Here is a 19,791-nt window from a genome sequence, read left to right on the forward strand (position 1 = left end):
ACCCTCTTTTTCCTTTATATTGCATTTAGAGTCCAAAAAAAGCATGTGTGCTTCTTCACCTGGCATCTCATTTTCAGCCAAGACTCGAACGGTGATTATTCGTTAAAAAGTAAGAAAACCTGCATAATGTCCTGTATATCAGACTAACTTTAATCTAAGTAAATAATGATAAAAATCAGACATCAGTAGTATGAATTCCCCATTAAATAATAATAAAAGTATTAAATAGGGGTAAAAGTATTAATTCAATAAGTTAGAAAAAGAAATAGAGATACTAATGAGAATTATGCAACTACGGATAAAGAGAAAATAAATTAAAAATTTGTTTCTTTCATCAATTCTAGATGTGTCTGTCTCTAGTACATTCTCTAGCAGGCCAATTATGGATTGCTTAATTTGTATATGCAAAAACCAGCCAAAACCTTCCCCATCCCAACATATTTTCTCTATTATTTATCAGAAGTCCTATATCCTTTGTTCTGTCACTTATCCTTCTTGTGAAAGAAAGATTCATTTTTTTCAATGAACATTTTATACAGCATTTTTGTTTGTAGATTTGTGCACATTTTTCCATCTGTTAGAACATTTGTTTCGGATGAACTACTAGGCACCTGTACCACATGAAGAAAATCTGAACTTGAATCCTCCCTCTTGGAAATTACACTGGCCAGGCAGTCAGGCTCACACGCTTTTGTTCTCTTATTTATTAAAAACATTTAATGGTGGTCGTTTAACCCAACTAATGATCATGGTCATTAAAAAGTGGTCACATGTAGCTTATAACTTATCCTCTCAAGAGAAGTATCACTGGTAACAATTCATTAAATCTAATTCAGTTCAACAACTCAAAAGAAGATTCTGGACATGAGGATGCAGAAAAAAATTACACCACTATATTTCCACATGTATTTAATGCTTATGTCAGGTGTTAATTCCCAGTCAATATTAAACATTAAGCCATCAATCTGTAACTTCGAGAATATCAAAGCATTCAAGTCCCTCTTGCCACTAGCCCTAAGAAATAAAGCTTTATCTTCCAAAACTACCCAGAGAAAATCATTTGAACCAAACAGGTACATCATAACTCTGAATGCATGATCTGCCTGCCTATTTTTCCACTTTCAATTTTAATTAACTAGAAAATATTGCCTGAGAGTTTTATGGGTTGTTTCTTTAACTTACTTCTTAAAGATATCAGTTCTCTTTTCACACAGTGGTTTCCTAAAGTTATAAAATCACAACAAAATATAAGAGAAAATCCCTTGGTTCACTATGTGATATTGTCAAAGAGGAAAAAATGTTCAACAGAATATAATTTGCTTATAGAGAATTCTGCACTGGATCACACTACCTGAAGCCTCCTAAGAAAATTAATCCAAGTACTTCTAGACTAAATATCACAAATTCTTGTTGCTCAGAGACAGTGTAGAAGCTAATTTTCCCCTCTTTAGCTTAATGCTTTAATTGTAGATAACAGCCATTCATTTAAACTGTATTTTCAGTAGCTACATAGAAAAAGGAAAATTTCCATTTGGACACTATTAAGAAGGTAGTAGTTTCATATGTCTCACTGTACACCAGCCTTGAAATCAATTCTTTAATCCCCTCAATCACAAAAACTGAAAGCAAAAAGTAGAATGACTCTTAAAACCATCTTTGTGGCCCTTCTTGGAAACTAAGCAGAAATATTTAAATATAAGTATCAACTTATATATATACATATAATTTTTATAATAGCCTAGATCCTATTTCCTTGGTCAAAACAGTCCCCACAGAATTCTTATTTAAAAGTCAATCTTCAGGTTTCTTTCTTTCTTTCTTTCTTCTTCTTCTTTTTTTTTTTTTTTTTTTTTTAATTTTAATTTACTTAAATTGAGCCAGTTAACCAGTAGGGAACACAAGGAGAAATCCTGCCAGGTGACTTTGGCTGTCCTTACAGGAACAGGACCAGGAAGGTCAAACTCTAGATGGGGTACGTTAGCTGGCTGCACATTTGCCTATTGGGGCAGTTCTCTCTACAGTGAGCTAAGGTATCAGCAGGACTGTACAGAGATCCTGGCTACAATGCAGGGAGGTCTCTGAGAGGACAGTCCTCCTACTTTTGGAATTGATAACAGCAATATTGAATTAACAGGCTATGATGAAGCCAAATTCAGAAAAAAGCAATCTGCTCACCTTCCCTACAAACACAAACCTATGGGACATCCCCACCATCCTGGTGGAAGACTTGCTGAGCAGTTTATTCTGTATATCCCAAGAGTTTTGTCACAATGTCACAACGGACGTCAATAATCATCGTTATTTATTTTTCCAACATTTTGTAGCTTATCTCCCATCTGCACAAAATCATTTATATGGCTGAAATCTCATTTTAAAAGCTTTCAAAACTGTGTTTTCACTATTACATATTAGGTCAGGGAACAAGCATTCCAGGGAGGAAAAACTGATTCTGCCTAAAACTCACATTATGTGCCTTCCAGGGAAGTACTTCCGTTATTAACAGTCTATGACATATTTGTTATGAAACCTTTACAGTCATTCCTATTTCAGAGTTTGGAATTCTGGCTTTAAAGGGAATATTTAAGAGTAAATTTACAACCCTCTTTAAATACCTTATAATAATATTTCCAGACTGATAAACACTACTCCAGTATAGAAACAATGTCAAGAAAGCTGACATTAAGAGCCCTAACTTTACAAGAAAACACTGCCAACTTCCTCTGAAGAGGAAGTACAGGGGCAGTTTTCCTCTTCAGAACTTAATCAAAATTTTCCATAAAGAAGTAAGGTAAATCTCCTCATCATCACATAACCGAGAAAGAAGAATACAATTATAATGACTCATACATAAACCACTAAATGCTAATCAAATAAAACAACTGGAACCACTGGAAAACAAATCATAAATTTCCTCAAGAAAAAGAAAAAAAAAAGGCAAACTTTTAATCCATTAATCTATCGGTGAATAGATTGCAGGAAAGCACAAGGAAACAGATCCAAAATACATTTAATAAAATACAAGGTACTACCCAAAGCAACAATAACTATTTCTGTCTACTTACAGTCTGTACAGCTTCGAAGTCCCAAGAAACAGCAACTCAGGAAACAGCTGAAGGTGATTTCTGTTTAAACGCCTTTGGAGGAAAACAAAAACAAAGCGTATGTTACACAGAAAATACCCAAACAATGAGTCTGGGATTTGGTTGTGTCATGCCTCATCCTGTATTTCAGAAAAGAAAGAAATGACATTCAAAAGAATTCGAGCATTGCAAATCAAAAGTTGGTTACACCTTTTGTTACCTGACTCTTTGAAGCCATTTTCCATGACGCTTACTCAGATGATTCCCCAGGCCTAAACCCTAACCTCACGTCCTGTGCAACATCAGTCATCCAGAACATACACAATGAAAAAGGATGTCTTAGACTCTGGTGTCTAGGTTGGGTGAGTGCTGCATACAGCTCAAATGCCACAGTAAACAGTGCCCTAAAATAATTCATGTACTGTCCCAGATGACCTAAATTTTAAGCCAAGGCATTGTGAGGAAATGGAAATTCCAATTTCATGAGCATCTTGCTTAGTTGTGGGGGAAAAAAAAAATGTGAGAAAGTGTCACATTTGTCCCTATGGGCAAAAGCAGAGGAAAACTGCAGACTTCCAACCTAAACCTACAGTTCTTGACCCCTCACTTGAAAATAAGTCTGGGTTATAATCAATTGTGGGGGCTAAGAATGTTTAAATAATGCTTTTTTAAGTGTTTACTTGTTATGAAGCTAAATTTAGAATTTAAGGGAAAAAATGTGATTGCAACCCTAACTCAATTAAACTGTGATTCCAGGTAACTGAGTTCTTCTGGAGTGGGCATGTTTGTTTAACAGTAGGTAGGTTTTGGCACTGATGTACTCATCTCCCAATCCTATTCACTATAAGTGGACAATTTAACATTTCAGTAAAAATAAATCTACCTCTCTGCTTTTCCCAAATTTGAATAAAATAATGACAAGCTGATGCAAAAATGTGCACTTAAATGATTTACAAGTTGCTATAGCTGCAGATGAGAGTAATAAGGTCCAGAAAACGAAAGTCACATTGAAGAAACTGGAGTCCTAAGTAGCAATGTTAGGAGGACAGGAAAAGAAGGCATACCAATCTTGACATACATAAATGGTCATGAGGTAGAAGCAAAATTATACTTATTTAACCCGCAGACGGCAGAAATGGCACTAGTGATTATAACTCTTAAGAAAGCAGGTGATAAGGGAGAATTTTCTAAGAATTAGAGAATTTCCAAGGATTAGAAAAAATGGAATGTCCTGCCTTAGGAAACGCTCAACTCTTTATTCCAAGCAGAGGCCATGCGTTTTGTTTGTTTGGGTTTGTTTGGTTTTGTTTTTCCTGCAAAGGATTAAAAAAAAAAATAAAAAAATAAAAATCCTGCATTAGATGAGAAATTGCACCAGGTGAACTCCAGAACTTACTCCAACTCCAAAATGCCATGAGGCAATGATGAAAACTGTAACTTTTGTTACATAAACTCCTATTATGAAGAAGCTGATCATCTACAGAAACATTCTCAACACTTAATAAAATGCACACTCATAAAAAACAATGCCAAGACAATTAGGGGGAAAATAGTAAAATCAGTGGTGAAAGGGCAGAATTTCTTCCCACTTACACTATTTTTTTATAAATAAAGCATATAATAAGGTTAAATTTAAATTGAAACCAAAAGCTATTACTCATTTATTTTTCTCTGCTGGGCATGGAGAAAGGAAGAAGTACTTTTGACGAAATGGTACTTCCAGAACCTAATTATATAATTTTGATTAAATGCAACTTAATTATGACCTTGTTATATTTTTTTCTCTCAAAAAATAAACCACAAATATCCACAATAGCAGCAACTAGAATTTTTCCAGGGAAGCAACTACTCTTGGAAAGGCTCCCATTATTCAAAGAGCCAATCTCAATTTTTAAAATGGCAGACATGGGCTATCATAGTCTCATTCAAACCACTGGACTAACAAATATTCTCCAAGATTCTCCAGCCACAACCAGTATGCTCCTTCAAGCCCCTAGTTTCTGCTGTTTGGGGAGCTTTCCTTTTTCAATGGCACTTTCTTATATCTTACGTGAAGCTTCCCTAATTCCCCCACACTGAGGTAGTTCCTCTCTTGGCTGCATCCCTATACCCCCATAGAATTCGATAAATAAGAGTCCTAAACGTTGTATTGTATTTATTCACATACTCATCTCTTTCCCCGTACACTGTAAGCTCTTCAAGTATAAAGATCACGTCTTTGTATCCCCTTCCTTCTTCTCTGGCACTCAGCGAGTTCTTAGGAAATGCTAAATGAGAACATACTTCTCTTTTTGCATTTTGATATATTTCGGCAAAACACTACCATATGCATTTTATATTCAGCCAACTTTCCTCTGGGTTGCGTTCTGAGGTTCCTGCCTTAGTTTTTATGCCGCTCTCTAGCTAACCAAAGCCCCGCCACCAAACTTGCTTTCACGTTCCCTATACAGCAATTATTCCCTCTCCCTCCCATCAACCTCCCTCCCTCTGCTATTCTCAACATTATCTAGAAGTTGGAAGGAATCCAGTATGTTTCAACAAATTCAGAGATCCTGGGAAAGTAGATATTTCAGATTGGGTACAAGCAGAGTCTTAATTATTCCTTTCATATTCCCAGCCATTCTTAATTCACTCTAAGACTAATAGTGAACATATACTAAGCTTACTACGTGATGATCACTGTTCTGAGAGGTTTGCATGAATTATCTCATTCATTCTTCAGAACCAATCCCAACAGTAGGTACTGTTGTTACTGCCATCCAGAGAGTGGTACACAGCTCATAGAAAGCAGAACTAAACCCTGAACTCAGGGAGGGTGATTCGATAACATATCCTCTGAACCACTTCTATAAAAGAGACACAAGGCTGGGCGCCTGGGTGGCTCAGTGGGTTAAATCCTCTGCCTTTGGCTCAGGTCATGATCCGGGGTCCTGGGATCGAGGCCCGCATCGGGCTTTCTGCTCCCCAGGGAGCCTGCTTCCTCCTCTCTCTCTGCCTGCCTCTCTGCCTACTTGAGATCTGTCTGTCAAATAAATAAAAATAAAAATAAATCTTAAAAAAAAAAGAGACACAAGGCTAAACATTTCTAAACATTAACTCAAAATAACATAATACTGAAATTTTACCTCTCATCAATCTCTCCTTGGGAAAAACATAGATTTATGGAGTCTATTTCTTTAATATTTAATTCTAATTCTAATTCTTTAATATTTAATAAAACACTTGAAAATAAAACATTTTTAAATGAACGTGATATTCAGCTCACTGTTTTAAAGACCCATTTTAAAAAATGCCTGAAGTTTGAGAGAAAAATGAAAATATGCATAAAATAATTTTCTCTGAATTCAGGTAGTTTATCATTGTTTCATAAAAATTATTGCGAATGATCTTAACATTGTCTAAACCAAACAGGAGCATAAGACAGGGTAGCATACTAGAAGGGCAGATAGTAAGTGATATGATAACACACATGGAAAAACAGTATGAAGATTTTTCCCTATAAGAAACTATCAGTACACTTGGGATTCCTATTCTTCTTTCTTCCATCAGTGCTAAGAATAAATGGAAATACAAATATTAAAAGTCAAAACTCTCCCAAAATATTCAGTGAAGGGAAAAATTTCAAAGCAGGGATTTCTTGTAAAATGACCAGAAATTAAATTCTTCAAGAGAGGGACACCTGGGTGGCTCAGTTGGTTGGACGACTGCCTTTGGCTCAGGTCATGATCCCGGAGTCCCGGGATCGAGTCCCACATCGGGCTCCCGGCTCCATGGGGAGTCTGCTTCTCCCTCTGACCTTCTCCTCGCTCATGTTCTCTCTCTCAAATAAATAAATAAAATCTTTAAAAAAAAAATTCTTCAAGAGAAATTTTTTTAAAATCCAGAATTACTTTAAAGACCACTAAGGTGCATAATAATTTCTAAACAAGGCTGAAGAATAAGCAACCTTGCTAGCACCTTCGAATGACACAGAATACTTCGAGTAGTTTGAAGAGGATAGTGCCGTAACAATCCTCATGTAAATGAGTTAAAGAAGCGAAAATCTGATGGTTCCCAAACAGAAAACAGCAGGTAGTGAACTAAACGTATCTCTGGGGAGGATTTCTGGGAGCCAGACTAAACTGGTTCCAGTAAGGTGACCAGATGGGTCAGTTACCTACTGTTCAGAGCAAGGACACTCAACTGTGTTGAAGGAAAGATAGAGTCACACGCAGCGTTCGAGCCACCAGCTATCAGGGCTAACCGAGATCTTCTGGGTAGTAATTCAAGACTTCAGAAAGGGGTGTAAAGTGTGTCTCAAAAGCGTGTTTTCTTAGGGCAAAGATGACAGAGATCCTGATAACTGTTTCCTCTGTGTTACAGCTCTTTGAGTGTGACCTTCAGTGTGGTGAAGAAGCTTTCTGGGTCACACAAAATGCTACTGTCCTCTGAAACACTGATTCTTAACAACCTCAATTTGGAAGGCAGCCTGAGCATTATGGACAAGCATTGCTTCAAACGATCTGTCAGCAGGTCCAATGGCTTGTCCATTGGTAGAACAGACAGTCTCTTATTTTTTCAACTTTTACCTCAGTTCACGGAATATGTGCAACCTTTATCCCAATTCAAAATGTAAAACGGAAACAATTGTTCCTGTTGTTGTGAATGTAAAGGATTTTAGCCATGTGCCCAGTCTGTAATAAGTGTTCACTTAAGTGCTGACTTCATGAGTTTATACAACATACACTCTCCTATATATCATACAAAAATATCTTCTTTTCAGGCAAAACTTTTACTTGTTTTTTAAAATGTTTTTATTCTAACATTTTTAAGGCAGAGATTCTAACAGGTATGTATTATTTAGATGGATAAATTGAACTTATTAGTAAAATCAAACATATTAATAATTAGTTTCCTCTTCACTCCCCTTACTTCTTGGCATTTCTCTACATCTTCAGAGCAATTATGAGAAATACTCTGAAACAAAACTTGGAAGAATTTTTGTACATTCTTCACATCTTTTCTATTGCTATATGCCACATTAAGAAAATCAGAATGAAAACAATATAGTAAATGTGGATGTACAAAAGTAAAATTTATTATGTACACATTTTATTAGCTCAAGAAGATACAATAATGCCTAAACTGAGCTTTTGAAAAATAGGAGAGATGTTGAAGTGCATAATAATAGTTCTTTAAATGCCAACCATGTGACAAGTATTTTGTGAAACTATATGTACATTATCTCACAGAAGCCATGGATTGCTAAGACGACAGATAATTTTTTTATAAATATTCTCGTAAAGTAATATTCCAATTGCATTTATGCCAAATCGTCCCCATTGTTACCAAACAGAGTCATACTCTGTTCCAAAGATGAGGAAACAGGTTTGGGAAGATCAAGCAGTCTGATCAATAGTTCACAGTGGAATTGAAACTAAAGGTTTTATAGTTTTGTACAGTAGCAGTATAATAGACAATGAGGTTTATTGGAGACACCATTATTGCTAATTCAAAGCAAGAGTTTTCTGATGTCACTCTTACTTAATGTTTCTGATTTTAAAAAGGGGGTATAGGAGTTTGTGTCTATTTAGAAAACATAAACAACAGTTTAACCAATGAGTGTTTGATACGTTCTACAGAACGGGAGGCAATAGCATATAAAACTAAAAGTGCCTAATTAGAGGAGAGTCGAGGTTCTCTGTAGCCCCTGCTCACTGCCAGAAGCTAGAATGACTGCACATAGTGGGAGGCTCCAGAACTACCCACCTGCATCCAAAGGAGACAGACAATGCAAAGATGACAGATAATTTTTTTTATAAATATTCTCGTAAAGTAATATTCCAATTGCATTTATAACAAATTGTCCCCATTGTTACCAAACTGTCATTCTGAAAGCATTCTCACCAATGCTGCTTGCAGTCCAGCATACATAAATTGCTTTGAAAAAAGTTAAGATCAATACGTATGAAAGTCCATGCAGAAAAGTCTCTCCTTCCACATAAAGTTGTGAGATTCCGTCTAGCAGGCATAATTCAAGCAGAAAGGTATCCAACAGGAATGAAAGACAGAATTCAATGTAAAATATTTGACATTCACTGCTTCCACAAATACATTGTAACAGTGCAAACTAAAGTACTCATTTCAGAGGAGGTATAAAAGACACAGCATCCAGCAAACACTGTCACAAAGGATGAGCCCAAAACAGATGTGGGAAAAATAAACAGCCTTGCTGCTTCAGAATTTATAAAATGGTCCACAAAGAGCAAACAGGCCTTCTCTCCACTGTGCAACTTCAAGACCCATAAAAAATGATGCCTGAGAAACCCTCTCAAGATGGACTCAATGTCCTGCTAAACTTTCCATAGCGCATGTGCATTAAAGGTTTCAATGATCAGTCAATGTAACTTAAAATAGCCCAGGATCTCTTATAACCAAGCGAGAATAGTTCACTTTTAACAGATATCACAGATTAAGTGATACACACTTGATCATCTATGGCATTTTTATCTCATGTTGGATATATACACAGCCTCTACGAGTAAGTTTGATATGTTCTTGAAAGACAAATTGTATTTCCTAAGAAAATAACTGCTGCGATTTTAAAGTTGGTAGTATAAAGAAGCCAGAGAACAATTCTTCTGGGATGAGCTTGAATTCTTTTCCAAGGAGATTAGCACTGTTGGGTTTCCCTTACTTTAAGAAAAGGAATGTGTTATGTGTTGCCTCTAAACTTGTAGGATTAGTCAGGAGAGGGATTCTCCATATCCTTTTTTTTTTTTTTTTAAGTTATTTGACAGAGAGAGAGAGAGCGATCACAAGTAGGCAGAGAGGCCGGCTGAGAGAGAGGGGGAAGCAGGCTCCCTGCTGAGCAGAGAGCCAGATATGGGGCTGGATCCCAGGACCCTGAGATCATGACCTGAGCCAAAGGCAGAGGCTTACCCTACAGAGCCACCCAGGTGCCCTGATTCTCTACATCCTTGATGAACAAGGGATAAATGGTGCTTTCCTTCAGACCTGTTCCACAAAATATTCTCTACTTGGACTCATGTGTAGCAACCTACAACAAAACTCCTAGAGCACCGTAATTCCTCCTCCTCAAACTGGCTGTTACATGCTAATGAATGGTGTGTGCACACAGAACTAATTGAGCACCACCTTAAAATAATAATAATAATAATAATGTGTCCTTTAGATATCCTCTCCTGGGAGTGTAGTGTTCGGTCAAATTTAAAGGGATTTAGACTTTTCTACACTAAAATAAGTATTCTCTTTTTATAGACTCAATAGAAATCTGTTAATGTCTAAGTGGACAGCATTCTTTTCCAGAAATCCCTACGTGGCTTCATCATAGTACTTCAGGACTCCTTTTTTAAGCAAAAAAAGCACATCAAATGACACAGTAGACAAAATATAATTTCAAATCTGAAGATGCCAAAACTTGGAGAGCTGAACACTATGCTTGTCGTAAAAGAACACCCTTCCATGTTATTGTTATGAAAAGAAAAACAGCCCAATCTCTGCCATTATCGCTACTGCAATTTCCTTATCATAAGAATACAAGATGATTGGGGAGCCTGTGTGGTTCAGTGGGTTAAAGCCTCTGCCTTCAGCTCAGGTCATGATCCCAGGGTCCTGGGATCGAGCCCCACATCGGGCTCTCTGCTCAGCGGGGAGCCTGCTTCTGCCTATCTGGCTCAGCCTGCCTCTCTGACTACTTGTGATCTCTGTCTGTCAAATAAATAAATTAATTTAAAAAAAAAGAGTACAAGATGATTATAAAGTTAAAGTAAAGTCTAATACCCAATATTTCCTGTGGTATACTGTTGGTTTTCACTAACAATTCAGGAATATCAGCATTTTATTTTACATGTAAGTGTTTCACCACATTTAGGACTTAATGTCTTAATATTTTTTTGACAACCTTAAACAATTTCAAAACTTTCTCATACTCAGTGCTTTTGTGTTAGGAACCCGTAAACACCGATGATATTTACCACTGGGAAACTGAAGTGGCCTGGGTCTCCTTAAAAGGCCGTAAAATAGAACTTTAATGACTGCAGCATAATCCCATAAAGTATAAGTGAGCAAAAGAATTTTACACCAGCCCACAAATGTTCTGGGCCCCAGTGTGATTTTTTTTAACCCTCAAAGACATTATGCACCAGCCAAGAATTACTTTGAATTAACAATTTTGCATGGAGTCTTTATTGCAGATATACCCAGGTATCTTCTCTGAAGGATAAAGGAGTATATGTCATAAATGTTCCAATTGTTTATTGTAGTTTATCTGTAGATTGTTTTCCTTATTTAATTTCCATTGCATTAACTAGTGACTTAACTAAATTAGATCTCAGTTGAACATTTCAATTAAACAAATGGGAGATCTCCTATATATCTACATGAGGTACATTTCTCAAGGCTTCATTTTATTCCCAGAGAAGCAGGTACTACTGGGAACACAGAGCATGGAAATCTGCCACTGCACATATTAGGTCCAGGAGTATAGTAGGAAACTGTCAAAACAGGAAGTAATGTGTGGTCATGGCGTGTAAGTGTGATTAAGACATACTCCTTTTACAGTAATTCATAACCACATTCTGATGATGATCATATTATCTGATATTGTTTTCCATACAATAGAAAGTAGGGGGGAAGGAGAAGGGAAGGGAGTATGGAAGGAGGAGGATTTTTTGTTTTTTGTTTTTTTCTTTTAGGAGGAAGATTTTTAATATCCATCTATTTCTTGACATTTGACTAATAACCCTGTATTTCACTGATTCTTTGAAGTACAAAAATTAATCTTTTTGTAGCTATAATGCTTTGATTTATAAATAATGACTTTCTCATTCTATGCTAAAATTAAATTCAACCTAACAACAGTCTAATCTGTTTCTTACATATTAAATTTGGATTTCTAAAAGGGCACAGATCTTATCTTCTGTTTTCAGACTTGTCTTCTTTCTCTAGACCAAGCTAAAACTCTATCAACATAAAACAAAAAGAAAAAACTTATAATTTTGAAATCTTCAGAAAATATCACTTTGGAATTGTTTTACTTTTATATTAAAATGAAAAAATACTTAGAACCACAAATTACATACAAATGTAACTAATATTTTTATTTTGTGTTCTTCACACAAAGAATGAAAATTAAGTTACTCTAAATATTATATGAACAGCATTTGTAACATAAGCCTACATTTATACACCTTTTTATTAGAGTATGAATTTAAAAATTCACATCTAAATTGCTAAAAAATCATATAACCTTGCACAACATCTAATTATTTTGAAAGTTAATTCATTGATCACTTCCTGATCCTTGCATTATCTCTTGCAGTTTTGGGGGGAAAAAAGGCAAATTTTTGTGATGTTAATGACCACCTACTAAAATAAGAACATATCCCCATAAGCCAACCTTCTGGTTAGCTTTTTTTTTTTTTTTCTTATTTTTTTAAATGTTATACTGAACAAAATTTTTAATAGTTTATTTCATGACAACTTGAGGGCATTCCTTAACAAAACTGCCCTATTTAATGTATTTTTAAAAAAATAAATATTTGAAAAGTGTATCCACAGTGTTCCTAAGAAATAGTTTTGAATTCCAGAGTCCCAAGGAGATGAATTGGCTGTCAGATAACAATGTGCTTCCATCAGACGGACTTGGCAGTTGTAAACAAAAGGAATTTTCTCAGCTTTTCCTCACAAATATGAAATATTTGCTTTCGGCCAACAGCTGGGGTGATTTAAAGAAGTCCTGCATATATATTAGTTTTCATTCAAAATTACAAATCCTTCTCCCATTCTGAAACCTCTGACTGCATCTTAGTAAAACTGAAAATTGTTCTGAGATGAAGTGACATTCTCAGGGAAGTAAAGGTCAAAAAATAGTGCCTACTTACAACTCTCATCAAATTTCAGATAACAAGCCATCTGGTTAATAATCTTTAGAAAAAGTTCATTTGTTCAAACGTACTTGAAGTGGCTTGAAAAATCATGAGAAAGTTGGGTCTGTTCTAGCATTTCTGAAAATATTTAAAACTATAGTAAAACCAAAATAGAGACTACATGAAAAGCCACTGAAATTCCTTCAACTGGATGTTGCTTAAGAATATATATACACATACATACATTTATATATATATATATATATTTCAATAGATAACTAAAAATTATTCATGCAAAAATGTTATATTTGAATTATAATTTTTAAATTATCTTTTCATTTTACCAAATACTTAAATCATACTGATACTTTATAAAAAGATGAATTGAAAGCACCTTTACAAGATACTCATTAGGAATTAACTATTCATAAGAGCTTATGAAAGAGATCAAAGTATATTTTCAGAGTATTTTTATATACTAAGAGATAGGTTATGAACTTGTGAACTTAGTAGTGAACTTAACCAAGTATTTACCGTGTTTTTACTTCTCTCTGAAAACTAGCTCACAGTAGTGACTTTCAATTATTTTGAATTCCACAGATATATTCCCTATATTGAAATATTTATTACGGACAAAATTTTACAATAAAATAGACACCTCTGGGTTTAATTTTACTTGTGGTGATAAAAATGGAGCCTATATATTTACAAATATCTTAGAAGTTGACAAGCCATTTTTTTTCTAGTTACATTTACACAGAATTAACTTTTGCCCTTGGGCCCAGTGAATCTGAGTATGTTCTATACTTAAAATGAACTTCATATTTCATTATTTTAAATAAAATTTTTATTTTTACCTAAAGTGCCTATTAAAGCAGGCATGGAAATTGTTGCTACTTTTAATAGACCTGTTATTTGCCCTTAAAATGCAAACTTATTAAACTTGAGTTATCAAGACATATGAGATATATAATTCATACTTCAAACTACAAAGTGTACAATTTATTTTAATTATTACAGACAGAAGATTCTGTGCTTTGTAGATGTAAACTGTAGATATAAATTAATAATGGCCCTCAAGTAGTGTATATCAATCTATAAGATTCTGTATCTGAAGAAATAAAATATATTTTAAAATCTGGAGTCCATATGATCTTCTTGGGGAAAAAAAAAATCAACACTAAAATGACAATACTTTGATAAGACAATTCTTGCTTCTATTTCTACTAATCTTTGAATTCTTTTTCCAGGAGGAATATTTAGAAAGCTACCATAAAATAATGAAATACAGTTGTGAATAGCTATTATTAACAATGTTCACCATAAGTGATAAATATCAAAAATCAAATTTATATCACTAAGAACTTAAAATATGTCTTCAAACGTCACTAATGACACACAAAGCAACAGCATGAAAATTAAAATAACTACTAGCAAACTTATCTTTTCCATAATATACTATAAATGCACATTAAATCACTACCTTTCTTCCTATAAATGCAAATAAAACAAACTAGATGGACCATTAGGAAAACATGTACTCTCTAAGTACCAAAGCAATGGTAACTCACAAGGAAATCAATGTCTCAGGAAAGGAAGCCTGTATTTTTTTTTAAATCTTTATTAAAAGTTAGTACCATTTGTGCAAAATTCCACAATTTCTCATTGTAAATTAGTCTGCAAGCCACTTGTTAGACCTCTTGTTTCTGTAAAACGTTCAAAGAGTAAGACATGAAATTGGAAGACATGGCCCTTGAAATTCAAGTATTTTTTAAAAAATACAGTTAATGTCGTCATAACTTTGGAATTAAAAATACTTACAGTCTCTCCAGCTCTTTAAGATCCTGGAATGCTCCTCTTTCAATGGTGCTAATCTTATTCTCCATAAGCTGACTGAAATGCAAAGTATAATAGGGTCTTAATGTTACCACTCCCCATCTGAGCGAGTTTCAGTTCAGCAACTGAAAACTTGTAACCTCTTTCCTTTTATAAAATAAAGCAGTGCTCTGGTTTGAGCTTTAATATCAAATTTTACTGATGACAGATTTGAGAGAAATCACAGAGGGCAAACAGCATCCACATCACAAAACTTCAATAGAAAATACTAATGTAGTTTTGCACAAAACTTACTAGTCAAAACTCTGAACCTCCAACTACAGCTTATCCTGAGAAGTATCCCATGACACGGCAGTTTTGATAACTGTTTTTGGTAAACTGATTTTGGAGTGAGTTCTTAACTGAAAGAATCGATATACAGCATGTCACCATGCACATAATTTAATTCACTTGTGGATATATATCAGAAATTAGAAGATTTCATAATGGCCAAAATGTGTCCTTTAAAAGATTAACACCCAACACACAGTGGTCAAAAGTATATGTTCACTGCAATGTAAATATTTACAAATCTGTGGGTAGAAACAGTTTCACATTACATTGAATCTCCAATGATGGTTCCCCCACCACAAATTTTACCCATTAATTAAAGAAGTAATCATATTGCAATAATATTATAAAAACCACGAAGATATAAAATACAAGAAACAATTCAAAATATGACCAGTGTATTTTTATAGAGAAACATTTCCCATCAAAAACTGCAGGAAAGTTGGATTGCTTGATTTAAACCTTAGAAAATACATCTAAGTGTTGTTTGCTAAAAAAGTCTTTTATATTAGTAATAATAAAATGCAGACCTACTTAAATTTTTCTAGTTAATCTCAAATCCTTAAAGTGTATCAAATGTCTCACATTACTTATTCATATTGTGAAAGCAATTATTCTACACATTTATATGCATAAGGCACTTAGGGTATGGTATAGCAAACATTTGAGGTCATTTCTATAATATTGTTTCAATGGCAAGAATCCAACCTTAAAATAAAAACATACATTTTCATCAAAAGCTGTAATAAAATGATAAACCAAAAAAAGAGAAAGGAAACATAGACCTTTTAAAATTTTATGTTTCTGTCATTGGGACAGTTTTTCCATCTGAGACCAGTAACAATACGAAACATGCAATCTTAAGAACAAAAGAAAATTCTTCAAAGTACCAAAGAACATACTTACAGAACTCTTAGGTGTCGAAGACCAGCAAAATCTGTCTTGGTAATCCGTGTGATGTTATTTCCATTCAAATCCCTAAGAGAAAACAAGAAAATGAAAGTTCTATTTTATTTCTATCAAGATCTAGTTAAACAAAGAAAAATAAAAACAGTAAAAACTTTAAGGTGAAAGAAAATTCCAATAACTAATGTAGTTTACAGAGTAAAAGAGAGAAGAAAGTGGCAAGCTTTGAAATTTTTTTTAATGATTGTTAACAAGTTTACAGAGTCCCTGCTTATTGGTATCTTACAAGAGTACTAAGTGATTATGTTATCAGAAGTCCTCTTTTGTGTCTGTAGGGGAGTGCTTTCAATTTTTGTTTTTATGAGGATGTGTATGTTCTTTCACAGGTATTCTGCTAATTTAACTATTATGGTTAGGCACACCCTGAAAAAGTTCCCTTCAGGAAGTTAAGAAGAACAATTTTCTAATACTACCCAGGAATACATTTTGTAAAATTCAGAACTCTATCCTTAGGTGGCACGGTGGCCAAACTTCCTAAGGCAAATAAAAAAAGTTAGACTGCTATCAAAAGAACTGCACTTCAAAGACTTGCATTTATAGGCATTTACCTTCCAACAATTCTATGTTTGTATGAAAACTAAACTCTTCATTTGCAGCTCAGGGAACCCCGCTGTGAGGGTAAAGTCAAAACTACTAGCCAGGGCAATAATGGAAATAGATTCAGGCCCTGACATTTTTGTTCGGATTTCAAAACCACGTTTCCTTCAAGCCACCACCCCCTTTTCTGGCATCTTAGGTCAAGATCTAAACTTGCCCTGGTTCCAATCATTTTCAAGTAAAACCAGGCTTTGCTGCGGTTTGAATGTTCGCCTTCACGGAAGCTAAGTTTTCTCTTACCTCTGAGTTGAAAACATCATGTTGGAAATCTGTATGTAAAGTGCTTATTTTCTCAAAGATAGAATTCTATAAGCTAACACTGAGTAAACTATTTTCTGAAAACTGTATTGATCCCTCACAGGGATATATATATATTTTTTTCAAGGACCCGAAACTCAATTACTATTTTTTTTTTCTGAATGCATTCCCTTTTTGTTGAGTAAGACATGTTAGTGTCCCAAACTTTAAACTGTTTTTGAATGGCACGCAATGACAAGTGCTAACACAGAATTCTGCATTGCTTTCTCCCCAACCCACTCCCCATGCTGACCAAAGTACCACCAAGTTGTTCCCACAATTGTTGGGGTCTTTTATGGGCTATTTGACATAACGTGAACCTCCCCTCCGCCCCAGTCAACTGTGGTAGATCCCGTTTTGACAAGACACCCTTGGTAGGGCCCCAACTATCCCAGCTCTGTGGGCCCTAGAAGGAAAGAGGAGAAGTTGGGGAGCAGGCCAGAGAGGCTGGGGGTGAGGGAGCCATTAGCAAAGGCGGAAAGGGCTCAACTATGGCCTTTAAGCTGAGAGCCAGGGAATTGAGTGAGATAAGAAGAGCGACTTGAGGCGCTGCGGGCCCTGCCGGTGGAGAGGTTTGGGTTCCAGCAGGTCTCCTCCACGGCGCGCAACCCTCACACCCGGGGGTGCGTAGAGGCCGCCGGAATAGAGTCAGGGCGCGCTTGACCCCGCCACCCACGCCCCGCGCACGCCGGGCCCACGCGCAAGGGCGAGTGCAGCGCGCCCAAGGCGCTCAGGCAGCGCGGGGCGGCGGCCTCGGCATTCACAAAGGGAATGGCTTCCATGATCCACTTCCCTGAACTCGGGAAGTGCCCCACAAGGAGTGCGTGGGCCGTCAACACCCGGTCTGCGATTACTTCTTCATTAGAGATTCGCAGAGACAGGGAGGCGGGGATGTCTGCAGGCAGCAGAGCGCGAAGAAGGGAAGGAAGGAGAACTGCGGCCACGTGAATGGGCTCAGAAACTGCCAGAAAGGTGTACGGGGGCCCAAGGGCTCAGCAGGAAGGGCGGGGAGGGGGGGCAGCGGAGGGCCGCGGGGTCGCGGTAGCAGTTGGTCTCCGCTCGGCTGGTTAAGCTTAGAGAGCTAGCCCTAACTTCCCCTACACGGTGGGAAAAGGTCCTCCTCTTCAGTCACCAGTCGGGACAGGTCTCCAGGGGCGGGCCGCCACCGCCTCCTCCCTGGAGACGTGTGGGGCGGGGGAAAGAGTAGCGGGGGTGGCGTGCGGAGACAGAGCGAGCCACTTAGGTCCTGGGGAATCCTTCCCTCTGGGGCCTGCAGAAGCGCCCCCGGGCGGAACCAGACGCCCCACGACCCCTTCTCCCCACCCTTCCGTCCCCAGGAGGGTGACACTAACCCGGGGACCGGAGGTTTCTCCCTTCTGAGTACCCCCCGCCAATCTCCCTCCGCGCCACCCCACGGCGACAAAAGCTGGGATTTGGCCCTGAAACCGACCCGATAGTGTTGGCAACCGCAAGGTGACTCCGTTTGCAGAGTGTGGGGAACAAAGTCGCGACTCCCTTGCTCTGGGCATCGGCGAGTACTTGTCCCCACGTCCCCGGTTGTCCAAGCCCCAGAGAAGTCGCCTGCCCTGGGATGCAAGTGGCTGGACTAGAGTGGAAAGAAGGAACCAAGCGCAGCTGCCAGCGGGCCCGCCCCTCCTTGGGCAGCGGCCCCTCCTTGGGCAGCGCCCCCTCCTTGGGCAGCGCCCTCCTGTCCTTCGCCCTCCCAAGGGAGTTCTAGCCCAGGATGCGCCTGCAGGAGAGCTACCCAGGCACAGGTCCCTGTGCAGCTTGATCCCTCCAGTCTCGACGAAGGGGATGCGTGACCCAGTGTGTGTAAGGGTCTGGGGGTGTAAGATCCCATACTCACAGTCTCTCAGTGTTGCGGGGGATATTTCTGGGCACGCTGCGCAGCGCCAGCCCGTGACAGTCCACTGTGCTGCCCGAGCAGGAGCACTGTGCTGGGCACGCCTGCGGCGCCACCTCGTTCAGGATCACCAGCACTAACCCCAGCGACAGGGACAGCGTCTGCCAGCCGACGCCGCGCATCTTCCCCCGCCGCCTCCTCGCTCGCCGGCGCGGGGGATTCCTCTTTAGCTCGTTGCTCCGCGCGAATCGCGCTGTGTCTGAGGCCCAGTATCTGGCACGGGGCTAGGAACCCAGAGTGTCCGGATAAATGTACACAAAATAGTATGGTAGTAACAATAATAATATTCACGGCAATAGAGCTGACACAGGTATGCGCCTCCCACCTCCCCTCCACCCTCCTCCAGCCGGGCAGGCGCTCCTCCGGCAACTTTAGGTCCTGAAGATCAATCGGCCAGGCCAAGGCTACAAGGAGACCCCAAAGCTCCGAGAAGGAGATCACGCGTCGTCTGTCTCAGAAAGATCAACTTGTCGGTAAAAGAGCTGGGGCTCCTAACGGCGTAAAGATGCAGCAGGAGCTGGTTGCGCGGAAAAGGGAGTGCTCCGATTCTACTGACCCCCTCTGCAAATCCGATTCCAGGGGGAGGCTAGGAGACAGAAGAGAGGTGCTCAGTAGAAATGGTGGCCTCGATCAAAGTGGGCTCTCCAAAGCTAGAAGGCGCAAAAACCCAGCGGGCGGGGAGCGGAGTGCTCGGGACTACTGGGCATGGCGCGCGGGGGCGCACGGGGCGGGGGCACAGCCGGGAGGGCGCGGGGCGGCGCTGCAGGGCTCCGGCGAGGCTCACTCGCGCGGCCTCCCGACAGCCTGCGGCTCTTCTGCAGCCGGGACAGGTCCTCGCCGTCTCCCGACAGCCGAGGGCTGCTTGCAAACACACATGCACTTAGCGGAAGGA

The 19,791-nt window shown here is 38.4% G+C and overlaps 1 protein-coding gene across 4 annotated transcripts in view; it reads right to left on the reverse strand.

Moving 5' to 3' along the window:
- The window catches only part of SLIT2 (slit guidance ligand 2), a 350,509-nt gene extending 330,930 nt beyond the window's left edge, over positions 1–19,579 (reverse strand). For 2 of the 4 annotated variants that reach the window (XM_032854244.1, XM_032854235.1), the window contains exons 1-4: positions 18,843–19,579; positions 16,022–16,093; positions 14,771–14,842; positions 3,063–3,134 (exon numbers count right to left, since the gene is read on the reverse strand). In XM_032854244.1, coding sequence (XP_032710135.1) covers positions 3,063–3,134; positions 14,771–14,842; positions 16,022–16,093; positions 18,843–19,021 — 395 coding nt within the window. In that variant the 5' untranslated portion in view covers positions 19,022–19,579. The remainder of the gene's footprint in view (positions 1–3,062; positions 3,135–14,770; positions 14,843–16,021; positions 16,094–18,842) is intronic. The other 2 variants (XM_032854264.1, XM_032854255.1) reach the window with 1 other exon arrangement.
- Positions 19,580–19,791: the final 212 nt, after the last annotated feature.

The sequence above is a fragment of the Lontra canadensis genome, unplaced genomic scaffold (genome assembly GCF_010015895.1).
Source record: "Lontra canadensis isolate GAN:19392208 unplaced genomic scaffold, GSC_riverotter_1.0 scaffold1, whole genome shotgun sequence".
In the NCBI taxonomy this organism is placed as follows: Eukaryota; Metazoa; Chordata; class Mammalia; order Carnivora; family Mustelidae; genus Lontra; species Lontra canadensis.